General features: G+C 43.4%; 1 protein-coding gene across 1 annotated transcript; it reads left to right on the top strand.

Annotated features, from left to right (window-relative positions):
- rab1ab (RAB1A, member RAS oncogene family b) lies at nt 1-12,176 on the top strand. Its single transcript, XM_083650975.1, has 6 exons — nt 1-403; nt 7,958-8,030; nt 8,327-8,422; nt 9,121-9,216; nt 9,864-9,995; nt 11,728-12,176. The coding sequence occupies exons 1-6, from the start codon at nt 390-392 to the stop codon at nt 11,926-11,928; spliced, it is 612 nt and encodes a 203-aa protein (XP_083507101.1). The 5' UTR covers nt 1-389; the 3' UTR covers nt 11,929-12,176.
- The last annotated feature ends 651 nt before the right edge of the window (nt 12,177-12,827 follow it).

The following is a 12,827-nucleotide window of genomic DNA, read 5'->3' as shown; positions in this document are numbered from 1 at the left end:
AGTTCGCTGTTGCGGTATCTAGAGAGAGACAGAAGGAGCTGGTTAGCCGTATCGCCATACTCATTCGGGTTAGGTTACCATACCGTTGGGTACAAAACAGTTTATCAGTCTCTTTTAAAATACCAGTTAGCTGTAGACACAAGCCACGCTGTGTATTTCTTGTGTTGTTCCCGTTCCCGAGTTAGCTAGCCAGCTAGCTAATGTTAGCTATTTCCTGGTTGGAGTTTCAGCCATTTTGGGGTTTTAAAACTACTAGCCATCCTTGGTTTGGGAGCAGTGCAAGCTAGCTACCGCTCCCGTTTTCACAGCCAGACAGCGGTGTGTATTTGAAGCCAGGAAAAAGGTCCTGACATTTTACTAGAGGGGATTTACTGTACGACGAGTCAACGATGAATCCCGAATAGTAAGTATCATGCAAAATCGAACTAACGCTACCTAGCTTTGTGTGCTAACGGGTAGTTAACTAACACTAGCTAGCTCCATCGGCTACATCAGCTGACGTTAGCCTTCCACCTGTGCCTGCCTGGCATTCTGTGAAGATTTTCCAGTGTTTTGCATATGGGATCAAATTTATCATTTTGATGATTTCCAGATTTCCGCGTTGTGTTTAACACAAAACTAACTCCCGTTAACGCCCTAAAAATGAATTTAGGCCAACTGACAATTTTGTTGACAAGCGTAACGTTAACTGTTATATAGCCTTGACACTGTTAGCCAGCTGTTCAGTCAGTGACAATACAAAAACATGCAGCGTTTCTCATGTAACGCTAGTTAACATGTAAATTCAAGATAACCTTGGCTTGTCAAAGATTGAGTAGCGTTGTTGATCATCCAGATTCTTGCTCATTGACAGACACCAAGCAGCAGCACTGTCTTTTATTAGCCAGCTAACGTTAGCTCAACGTATTCATCAAATAATGGTGTTTTTTCATATCATATCATTAGCCTTTTATCAAACTGGATTGTCAACTCGAACAGCCAAATCCACAACTGTGGAGAGTGGGCGTGGCTTCAAAGGTCTGGAGCCAGGCTAGTATATCTTATGAATGACTAACTTTTTTCTTTATGCTATCTACAAGCTGGAACCGGTTGCCGATTGGCTTCATGGAGTCTTTGGCGTTTACCTACTGTGTTTTCTTGCTGCTATTACCAATTTACTAGTAGCAGGCTTGAATTGTTTATATCAGGTAACGTTAATTGATCTTCTGGGGTTGAACTGGTCGAACTACACATGACTCAGTCAGTAGTCATCTATGGTCCAGTTGTGCTGAACCACCCCCTCCACAACGTCTCAGTCATGTGTTGGTCACATGCCATATGACAAGCCTGCTATTTCACCACAGCAACATTGGCCAAGCAATAGCCTCTTGCCTCAGCTATCTCTCTTTTACTTTCCATTCATAAATTATTATCACATGGGTGTCTCTGTAAGAATCTTTTAGGTTAAGGTTTTCTCTTGGTCGTTGAGCCGTTTGGCGGACCACCAACAGATTTTTCTGTCCACACAGAAAGATGTGTGAACCTAGCAACTTTTAAAGCATTGTTGTGTCTTTACACCATTTCTTAGTCTTGTCATTCCACAGGCTAGCAGTAATTGATTTCCATGCCCGTCTATAGACTGCCACTCTACCATTGAGCTTTTATTAATGATTCACCTCATTTGTTATGGAATAGATACAGGCAAGGTCCAAGAGCTTCTGACTATGGGAGTGGCATCATGAAAAGGATGCAGCCTCATCCAACAATAGATACAGTCGGTCTGTGTGGGAATGCCCACAAAATGTTACTACGGCTGGCGAGCGAGTGGGGTTAAAAAAACCATATCAATGTGTGCTGACTCACCAAACGACGGTGCTGCGGCTCTACACTACAGGATTTGGGATTCTAGAGCAGGTACATAGACATCTGTTCAGATGTGTGTTTACTGCGGTGGCGGCTGTGCTAGCTGCTAAATGCGAACTATGCTGAATGGGCAGAAAGGGAGGATTTACCCCACCCTGACCACGCCCCCAGCCAGCTACCCCAGTGTCTATGATGAGACATTGACTGTATCAATCAGGTCTAGTCTACAATCTTGTTTGGCCACATTCGTACAGACATCTATGTCCAAATTGAAGTGATGAAGAATTTAATTGCCCAGAAGAATGTGTTAATTGCATAGTTTGACTCCATGACATGACATATTTAGAATTCTTTTGAACTGTATACCATGATGGACAGAGATGTTAGGAGAGGGTTGATAATTGGTATTTGCAGCTCAGGCATAAAGGAAGGTGTTGTTGCTGCTGTTTTGTTTTTGAGAAGGGGGGGCACTTCCATCTTTTATTATTAGATACTGTAGGTCAAAGTTCAAACTAGCGATGGACAGGAAAGATTGCGTGAGAGACACGAGGAAGACGTGACAAAGGTCTTGGGCCAGATTCAAACCCACTGAGCTACCAGGATGCTTTTATCTCATCTTAAGGGCTCTCTGCCAAGTTTAAACCCCACATTGTTTGTGGAAAGTGTCCGCCAACTTTGTTTTACTCCGTTTTTTCCCCAACTTGGTCAAGTTCTCAGAGTTCTCCTGAGCAGTGAGTAGCCAGACTTGCACAAGAGTGCATTGTGTCCACAGCTACGGGCTTAACGAAGAGGGCATGACTGGAACTCTTTACAATGGGGAAAGGGGAGGAACTGCAGACTACTCAGGCTTCCAGCAGAAGGCTTCAGTTGCATATTCCCTCTTTTTTTCTGCATGATTATTAATATCTGTATTGCCGCACAGTATCGCGTCACTACTTAAAAACAGACTTAGATGATTAGTTGGTGGTCTTTCCTTCATCACAGATATCTGACAGACTATAAGGCAGAAATAGCTGTTGGATTTACTGTTGGGAATATTCAGTTATATCTACCAATATCTGTTACCATGACAGCTTGAGGCCTGGTACCGCCGTACCGGGTCAATATGAACAAGACCAGCCCTTTGTTCATTCTTGTGCGGAGAAAGTCCAGAATTTCCTGCTCTGTCAGGGAAATGGAGACCTCTCCTCAGGCTTCCTTTTACATGTGCTGCTGCTGCTGCAGAGGGAAACAACACATTCTCTTGAAGTGTGTGTGTGTGTGTGTGTGTGTGTGTGTGTGTGTGTGTGTGTGTGTGTGTGTGTGCGTGTGTGCGTGTGCCAATAAATAGCTCCATGTTATGTTGGTATTTTGACCTATTTAGATGAGGGGGCATCAGCATTTTGCCTCATTCACATGGGAGTAGTGGCAGGTGGAGCAGGATGTTGGCTACGCCTGTATAGTGTATTTGATGGTAGCCTGAAAGCTTAGGCTTGTTAGCTTTTCCCTGTGTAGCCTGCTTAAAACCTCACCAGTGTTTCAGCCATATTCTCACTCACACTGAGCCGTCTCTTGTTTCTTGATAGTGTTAAGGTGGGTTGTTTGTTGACGCTGGATACTGTTGAGTTAACGTTGCGTTGCCCTGCCCTTGGCACGCAAGTTGCCCTACACCCACACGCCGACACAATGCTGTTTTTAGAGAATGTAAACGTAGCCCCAAAAACACCGACGAGCACCGCCGGTCATTCTGGTCCCACTGTACTCGACCCTATCTGGTAACTCGCAAGCTCATGTTTCATTTGATCCACACGTTCTCCTGCTGCCTCACACACCATGTAGCTGTGTGTGTATGGTGTCTGTTCATATGCAGATAGACAGGAAAGCTGCTATTAGCTGACCAAGGTTAAGACCAATCCAAACGTTCGTAAATGAATGACAGAGAGTTTGGCGAACTCGACACTGTGGCTATTAGATCAACTCGTTAAACACGCATCAGACTGATAGGCCCATGATCAATCATAACAGGAAATGGAGGGGTACACCTTTCAGCCAGGATTAGTGTGAAATTATCTTATTTTATTTTATTGTGTTTTATTGTATTTTTACGCCTGGCGTTTTTCCGTAATGCGTTCAGATGGGCCTCGTCCGGCCGATCACATGATCTGCTAGTCTCTCCACCAACGAGCTGCAGTTCCTTCTGGAAATGTTGCTGAGCTCAGCAGTGTTCGTTGTCCTGTCGTTTCCTTTACTTGTAAAGTGCAGACAGACCGTTACGCACACATGAGGCAATGATCCTGAGTGATGCTGTCTGATCAGCATTTTCAGAGCTAACTGAAACTGACAGTCAATCAAAAGACTTGAAAGTTTTACAGTTATATGCGAGACCGACTCATTGCCGTAAAATGTTGATGTGAATGAAATCTTGAATCTGACTCTTCCATTTCCCCCCGCCTGTTCTTCTGAAGTCAAATTAGTAAGTCAGTTAAAGTGCTCCTCCTGACACAAGTTGCCAGGTTAACTATTTCTGAATATCTGAGGTGTTTGTAATAGTCAGGGATGTTACTCTTGGTTCTGTGCAAGCTGCAAGGAAAATACCCTGTTAGTACAAGGAAGCCAAAGGTTTTGTTTGCACTTGTGCATTGAATGTTGTTTCCCATTCGTAGATGTCAGACACGCTCACTTGAATACATTCTAGACTAGGGGTTCCCCAAACTTCAGAATCACGTTGAAAGCCCACGTTGAAATGTGACAATCTTCCGGAGCCCACCCAACCCTTTAATCACAACTCCGATCGACACACAAGAAGATCAAGATTTTACGTCACTTTAAAGTCAAAGTCACGCCTACTACCTGCTTCAGCATACGAACCGGCGTCTGAAAACATATGATTGGTGGTGAACGGCGAAAGACAATAATTTTTTGATCCTGTTTGAATTGTGCCATTATGTACAGTTTTTGTATGAAACCGCTCAGTCAACTACATCAGCCAACAACACCGACATGGCCTGGCGGGAGAGAAAGTTATCAATTACGCAATGGGTTGTGTGTAGTCTTTCTCATTTATAATTTATAGTGCAACATTATTACGACAAACTGCGACTTTCTGTTTCTTCACTTACAAATGTATGTGTACCTCCTGGCACAAATGGGATAAAAAAACGATTGTCTCTCCCCATTCACCACCATTGATATTTTTTCAGACGCTGATGCGTGTGGGCCCCCCGAACGGGAAAGGGGCGTGGCTTTGGCTCTTTATTGGACTCCACCTTTGATGTTTTTGTGATTGTCTTTCTGTATTGTTATTAATGATTTATGCCATTTGGCTGCGCCGCTGCAATGCACGCTCACGTTTACAACAGGACAGCTGAGCTCTACATGTCATGAGAGACCTCAGACCAGCGGGCTTGGATAGGCTGCTACTACAGCACAAAGCCAGGCGACAAACAGTAGGCTATCACTACCAGTAATAATGAAAGGTGCAAAACGAATACGGTTAACGTTACAGATCCTGACCAACAATGTGTGTGTTGAATTTAAATAGCTGGCAGAAAACGGGCAGAATTACTGGCGGACAACGTTAGATTTGTGTGGGCTCAGTTTTGAACCTAACATGACATTAAGGAGAGATAGAAACACAGCAGCAGCAGGTAGCCTATGTAATGGAGCGACTTCATGGAAACACGTGAGTTTAATTCACAGTTGAAGACTTGTAGCATTACTCACATTGGGTTGAAAACGGGAAAGAAATAGAAGTTTCTTCTTTGTCTTAACATTTTCACAACAACACAACCGACTTCTGCTTATCCTCCCCCTTTCCACTCTACCGCTTCTCTGAGCTGGGCTTGTTTAATGCTGCCTGTGTGTCACAGTTGAGTGGAGTTGGCCTTTTTATTATTAAATATGCAGAAAATGTATTCGAACAGATAATTAATCATGATGGTCCGATGTAGAAGGCTCAGAGGTCGATGGGGGGCGGCGCCATCATCCATGTGCTGCCAACCCTAATGGCCACCGTGCGGCTGCTCGAACAGACCCACACCGATGTCATCTTCAGAGCCTCCGCTAGAGGGGACTGTTGCGTGCTTTTAGATTGACTACATTTAGTCAATCTGCATTCACGGTTAAGGCGGGCATGCTGTGGAATACCCTGCCAGCAGTAATTAAGGGCTGTAGTACCCTCAGAGGTTTTGAATCCTCCATTAAGAAGTGGCTGAGAGAGTGTCAGTCTTGCGGCCACCTATAGTCATTGGTGTGGCCTCATATACTGTTTCTTTCTGTGCTATGTCATTTATTTTTTACCATTTGCCAATGTGTGATTTTAGTGGATTGCTATCTACCTCTATGTGTTCTATTTTTACTGTTATGCGCATTGTATATGTTGTATCTTGCTAATAGTAAGTATCATTTTTTGTCATGTATCTTGATTGTTTAGAGTTTAGACATTAGGATTTTCCTTTAATTGCTGTATTTGATATGTACTGTGTGCGCACAGGACTCTGTGTGCTCAGGGACTACAGATGCAAATTAGCTTTTAGCTATCTCTGGTGCAATATATTTATTGTGTACTGTCCCTGCTTCAATAAACAATAAAGATAAAGATAAAGATCTTCTCAGACGCACGCGGATCCGGCAAAAATAAAATGGGTGCATATTTTCTCTATACCACATGTATTGCCCATCTATTAACATGGGCGAGACTTAGTCTGTGTCCATCTATTAACATAGGCGAGACTGAGTCTGTCTATCAACATGGGCAAGAGTCTGTCCCGGCAGTTCTACCAGAGCCGTACCGCATCTGGTGGACATTGGGCATAAGTCATATATTCCTTGTATGTAGTCTGATTTCCTACTGTGAGAATAAAAGTGAATCTGAATCTGAGAGACACGGTGCCTCGCTTGAGCGGAACTGCCCCGACAGCCCCCGAATATAAGACAACACCACTGTTGTTTGCAGATCAGCGTGGCCCACCACACTTTGGGAGATCACTGCCCTAGACTGTTAACACACATCAACAGTGATCCCCTTGTTAATCCCAGCATGATCGCCACCACTCTGGGCACCCAGAGTCCATCAGTCTGACGACTAATAAGACCGGGGGTTGATATTTCGGGGTTTTTCGCTGTATGGTGGAGGCCCGCGCCAAGACTACCGCTTCCGTGCGCCGCGGTTATTGTTCACCATCTAATTGACGCGAGAATGGAGTTGGAGCTGATGGATTGTAGGTCCAGACGACATTTCGGCTCATCATAAATAGCTGCATATGAGACGTCGTCGAACTGTAAACGATGACAGAAGGGTTGGGACAGAAACCCCCGAAATATCGTCCGTCTGTCCCAGAGTCATATTAGTCTCTGGGGTCCCAGATTGGATCGCTACCAGAAACAACCTGAGAATCTGTGGGAAGGCCCATTATATGTGCAGGATTGGATTTATGTGTCCCAGGCATTAGGGCTGTGGCGATTCACTTATCTCCCGATTCGATACTATCACAATACTTGGGTGCCGATTTGATATATATTGCGATTCTTAAGTATTGCGATTCTACGATTATTGCGATTCGATATTACGATTTATTGCGATTTTTGTTTCTTTTTTTCTTTTCTTTTTTCAGTTTGTTTGCTTTTTTACACTAGATTAGAACTTGGGAAAAGTTGAATCATACACTAGAGACTGTATATTATATCATGAGTAGGGCTTGGCGATATAGTTAAAAACAGGGGCGGACTGGGATCATAATTCAGGCCGGGCATTAGATACCAAGCAGGCCAGGCCGTTATGGGCCGACGCGCGTGAAATTTGTCCGTTTGAAGCCCAATTTGGGCCAAGTCCAATTTTACAATGAGATGCACCCACTTTAACCCTGAAGTGTAATTATTACTTAAGACTAACTAATAAAGTAATAAAACCACTAGTAAACCAGTAGGCGGCGCCTGGCCTGCTGTTCAGTGATTGGCCTGATTGCGGGCACCCAATTTTTTTTTTTTTTTTTTTTTTTGCGATTATCGATTCTGGAATAAAAGATCGATTAAAAAAATCGTGACATTAAAAATCGCGATACTTAAGTGAATCGATTTTTTCCCCCACCCCTACCAGGCATGTTTAGTCTAACGAGTGTTTCTCTGCCCTCCTCCACAGTGATTATTTATTCAAGCTGCTGCTGATCGGTGACTCTGGTGTTGGAAAGTCTTGCCTTCTCCTCCGATTCGCAGTGAGTCTCCCCGAAATGCCACAGACTGATATGATGCACCGTTTCTTAGTATAGGCCTAGTAACGCAACTGAAATATGCCTCTAGTCTGAACACACTCAGTGTTTCATTCATATTGTAACGTCCACATTTCATATCAATTGAAGCTATTAGTGCAGCAACAACACCTTGGCTAAGTCCCACTAGTGCTAATATTGACTGATGCCACATTGCCACTGTTTGTGTTGCATATGCTTGGAGCAGGAAGTGAGTCTTCCAGGATGTGCGAGGCTTCTAACTTTGACTTCTTCTCCCGCAGGATGACACATACACAGAAAGTTACATTAGCACTATTGGTGTGGACTTCAAAATACGAACCATAGAACTAGACGGAAAGACCATTAAACTTCAAATCGTAAGTAGCAACCAGTGTTTTTCCCCCATGCTTAGTCCTTCATGTCAGCAGTGTCTTGCAGTGAGCACGGCCTCCTCAGAACTCACATTCTCAGCACTTGAGAACTTTTTTTTGCCCCATTGATTGCTGTGCTGTTTTGAGTTTTTCTATGCATGCATCGTAGTTTCGCTTGTACCCAGGGTGATAAAACTGTAAAGGCACAATGAAACTGCATGCTGAGAGCATCTTGCTTACTTCATTTCCTGTTGAAACAAGACATTGGGGCGGGACCTAACATAGGGAGAGATCATTCCATAGTGTGAACCAATGTGTTATCAGAAAAGGAGTTTTGATGGGAAGGGCGGAGAGGGCCAGAAACATCTACTTTGTCCAAGTGTTTTTCACCACTAAATTTTTTTTCCAGGGACTAAAACTTATGAGATTTTGGTATAAAAATTCAAGACAATAATCTCTTGTAATTTTTGCATTCATTTTTTTTTGCCATACATTGGCATACATACCAGCATCGGCACGCAAATTGGACTGGACAAAGCCAGATAGGCTATAGGGCCCGCTTGCAAAAAAAGTATATGGTTTGATATGAGCTAAATAGACAAATAAAATGAAACTTTGTACATGAGGGGGAAGATATGAGCTGACGGTTAACACAACTAAAATCTAAAGCTTGTGTCTATTTGTGTCTTTTTCTCCTTCGCCAGTGGGACACAGCGGGTCAAGAGAGGTTTCGTACAATCACATCCAGCTACTACAGAGGTGCTCACGGTATCATCGTAGTCTACGATGTCACGGACCAGGTCAGTTTAACACCAAACTATTCATATATATATGGACATATGGCTAAGGTTGGCCCCCCAACGACCCCTGTTTGAGAACCACTGACCTATAGGAGGATATGGAGATATTGAATAGTGATTCTGATGACAAGAGGAGAGATCGCATAACATTTCACTCGGACCAAAACGTTTTAAAAAATGGGGGTTTAAAGAAAATATTTTTTCAATGTTTTTTTTTTTTCAGTTTTGTCTGAGTGAAATGTTCTATGGTCTCTCCCGATTCTAAATATAGCTGAACCGTTTGGTTTGACCAAGTAAAACTATTTTTATAAGCATTTTATAAAATGTCTATGGGAAAATAAATTGCGGAAGAAAATCTCTGGTACAGTGCTGAAGCAGGAAGTGACGTTTGCCTCTCTATTGGTTGAATAACACAGCACCACCGATGTTTCCAACCGCCACCTTTATCAACAACGGCTCATTCTTACGCTGTGATTGGAGAAATACGTTTATGAACTTGTCATGAATCACTCGTGAACCCTGGCGTAAGATCTGCTCTGGTTCCCGTGCTCGTTTGATAAATGAGGGCCCCTGAGTGTGGTGTCCTGTGCTGTTTTTTACCCAGTGCAATTGATGGTCATCATTTTTGTCTCCGTTTCCCGCCTCAGGAATCCTTCAACAATGTCAAACAGTGGCTACAGGAAATCGACCGCTATGCCAGTGAAAATGTCAACAAGCTATTGGTTGGGAACAAGTGTGATCTGACGACAAAGAAGGTGGTGGACTACACAACAGCGAAGGTACGGCCTCTGGGCGGGTTGTCCCGTACTTTCAGTTTGTAAAAGCCTAATTTTAAACTTCTGGGGCCAGTTGCACCAAGTGGTCTTACGACTGGTCTTAAGCTAAGTTGGTCGTAACTTTACGACCTAACAGCTACGCCGGTTGCACCGACAGGGCGTAAGCCTTTTTCTCACTAAGACCGGTCGTAAATATTACGCCTGGCCAGGAGGAGGCGTAAGGTGCCTGTGCCTGTAGAGATCTCCGTGGTAGACTGGTAGTCTATCAGCGGAGACCTGATGTGATTGAGTCCTCGCCGTCCTCATTGCCGTAAAGTCGCCTTCGAAGCATGACGTTCGATTATAACAAACTAGTTGTGTGGCTTAGCCTTCCCAAATGTTGAGGGTCGTTTTTTAGAATTTAATACATAGAATTGGGAACGTTACATTCAATTTAATTCAGACTGTCTGGCACTCAATCGCTGCCATTTTCCCCGGAGCGAGGGAGGGTGGGAAGAGGGAGGGTGTAGTGATGCACATACAGTAGTGGCTAGGGGTGTCACGATATTTTGTCGCCCGATATATCGCGATATCGAAACGTCACGATATGCGTATCGTCAGAAAGAAATGATATCGTAAAAAAATATATATATATATATATATAATTTTTTTTTTGCTCCTGAATAATAATAGAACAAATATAGCAGAATCAACACACATGAGTGAGGGGGTAGACTACTACTGGCATGGCAAAACAGCTCAAGGGGTACATAAGATTACATAAGTTTAGGGACCATTGAGCATGAGTTATTTAAGAAATAGATTGTATACTTTATTTTTCTTTCACCATGCAACAAACATTTAGTTTGTGACAGTGTGACACATTCTATTGCAATAGAAGCATTATCTTCCATGTTGTTTTCTAGTTATTATAATAACAATTTCCAAAAACAGCATTTGTTTTGTATTTTGTATATTTCAAATGAAAGACGATTTTTCCAGTATTTTCCCAGGGCTCCCTTGAAAAGAGGTTTCGATTTCAACGGGACTCACATGGTTAAATAAATGATAAATAAATACTTTTTTTTTAAAACTTTTGTTAAAAAAAAAGATTGTTAAAATATCGTATCGTATCGTGAACCCAATATCGTGTATCGTATCGTGAAATTAGTGTATCGTGACACCCCTAGTAGTGGCTGATAGAGCGTAGTGGCACAGTGATGCTCCAAGCAGGTCGCGAGGCACATTTTTGTGCCAATCAGGGTACATTCCCCGGCAATTCACATGGACGCGCATTGCTACGACCGATGTAGTTAAGACCAGACGTAAGCCCTGTTGGTGCAACAGGCGTAAATCCACTCTAAAGACTGGTCTTAACTAAGACCGACGTAGGAGTTACGACCAGGCATAGTTAAGACCACTTGGTGCAACTGGCCCCTGTGTGTTATCTTTGGTCATTAACATAATGTTATGTTGTATAAACACACAGATGTGTTACATTTATTTTATTTATTACACACCCTCTGCATGCTGGAACCCACATTTTTTGACGGTCATTATTCATACATTTCCATTTGATATGTTCTTAAAATGGTAGCAATTGTTGGTTATATTTACACTTATATATTAGATTTTTCTTTGCGGTACCTTAGAACGACTTTGTCTTGGCAGTGACCCAGTGTCTCTACGAGAATGATCAAAGTTTCATCCCCCTCTCTCTCCCCCCCCCCCCCCCTCCCTCTCTTTTCTCCGCCAGGAGTTCGCCGACTCCCTGGGCATCCCGTTCTTGGAAACCAGCGCCAAGAACGCCACCAACGTGGAGCAGGCCTTCATGACCATGGCCGCGGAGATCAAGAAGCGGATGGGCCCCGGGGCCACGGCCGGCGGCGGGGACAAGCCCAACGTCAAGCTGAGTGCCGGCACCACTGTCAAGCCTTCATCAGGAGGGTGCTGCTGAGAGAGAGAGAGAGAAAGGCCCACTCCCTCCATACCCCCCACGCCGACTTACGCCCCCCCACTCCCCCGGCCCTCCAAACTCCACTGTGTCCCGACGACAGAGGACAGGGAAGAATTCACGATGACGTGTACGTATGTGAGAGTGCAAGCAAAAAGAGAAAACAAAATGAAGTTGCCTGTGTTTGTACTGTACATACTGTAGCCGCACTACCAAAAAAAAAAAAGGATTGTTCTTATTGTCCTGGTAAATTGGTAATTCTACGTATCAGTTCTAATCATCCCCTCGCCCCCTGATATCCATCATCATCATCACCTCCCACCTCAAACCTCTCTGAGACTCTAGATTTCATTCGGCCCTCTGTACGCAGGTTCATGAGAACGGTGTGTATCGTGTGTGTGTGTGTGTGCGTGTGTGTGTGTGAACGTGTCTGTTTCACTGCATTCCTACAGCGGGGTTGGTATAAGACTCAGATTCATGACGTTTTGTTTGTATGTATCATTATGGTTTTTATTTTCCTCCTGTCCCTTAATGATTATTTTGCTGTTTGTATCAGCAATGTGTTGTTGGTCTGTCCCCGTTTTTATTTTGAAGGCGTTTTTTGGTTTCTTTTGTTATTTTCTCGCCAACTTCTGCACAGCTGTGTCTCACTGTCCAGCATCGAAAGTCTAGTGCAAAAATATATGTACATAAACATTACGTTTATATATACATATAAATATATGAAAAATCTGATTTGCCAGTTCTGTAGTGCTCAATACATTATTGGGGTAGTCTTGACTCTTTATCTCTGCATTGACTTTGTGGCTGAAGACAATTGTCAGTTTGTTGTTGCCCAACATGTAACACTTAAACTGAAAAAAATAAATATTGTACTACCAGACTGTATGAAACGGAAATAT

This window comes from Poromitra crassiceps (assembly GCF_964638095.1).
Source record: "Poromitra crassiceps genome assembly, chromosome: 14".
Classification (NCBI taxonomy): Eukaryota; Metazoa; Chordata; class Actinopteri; order Beryciformes; family Melamphaidae; genus Poromitra; species Poromitra crassiceps.
Note: the sequence above shows the minus strand (reverse complement) of the source record. Positions and strands in the feature narration are given on the sequence as shown.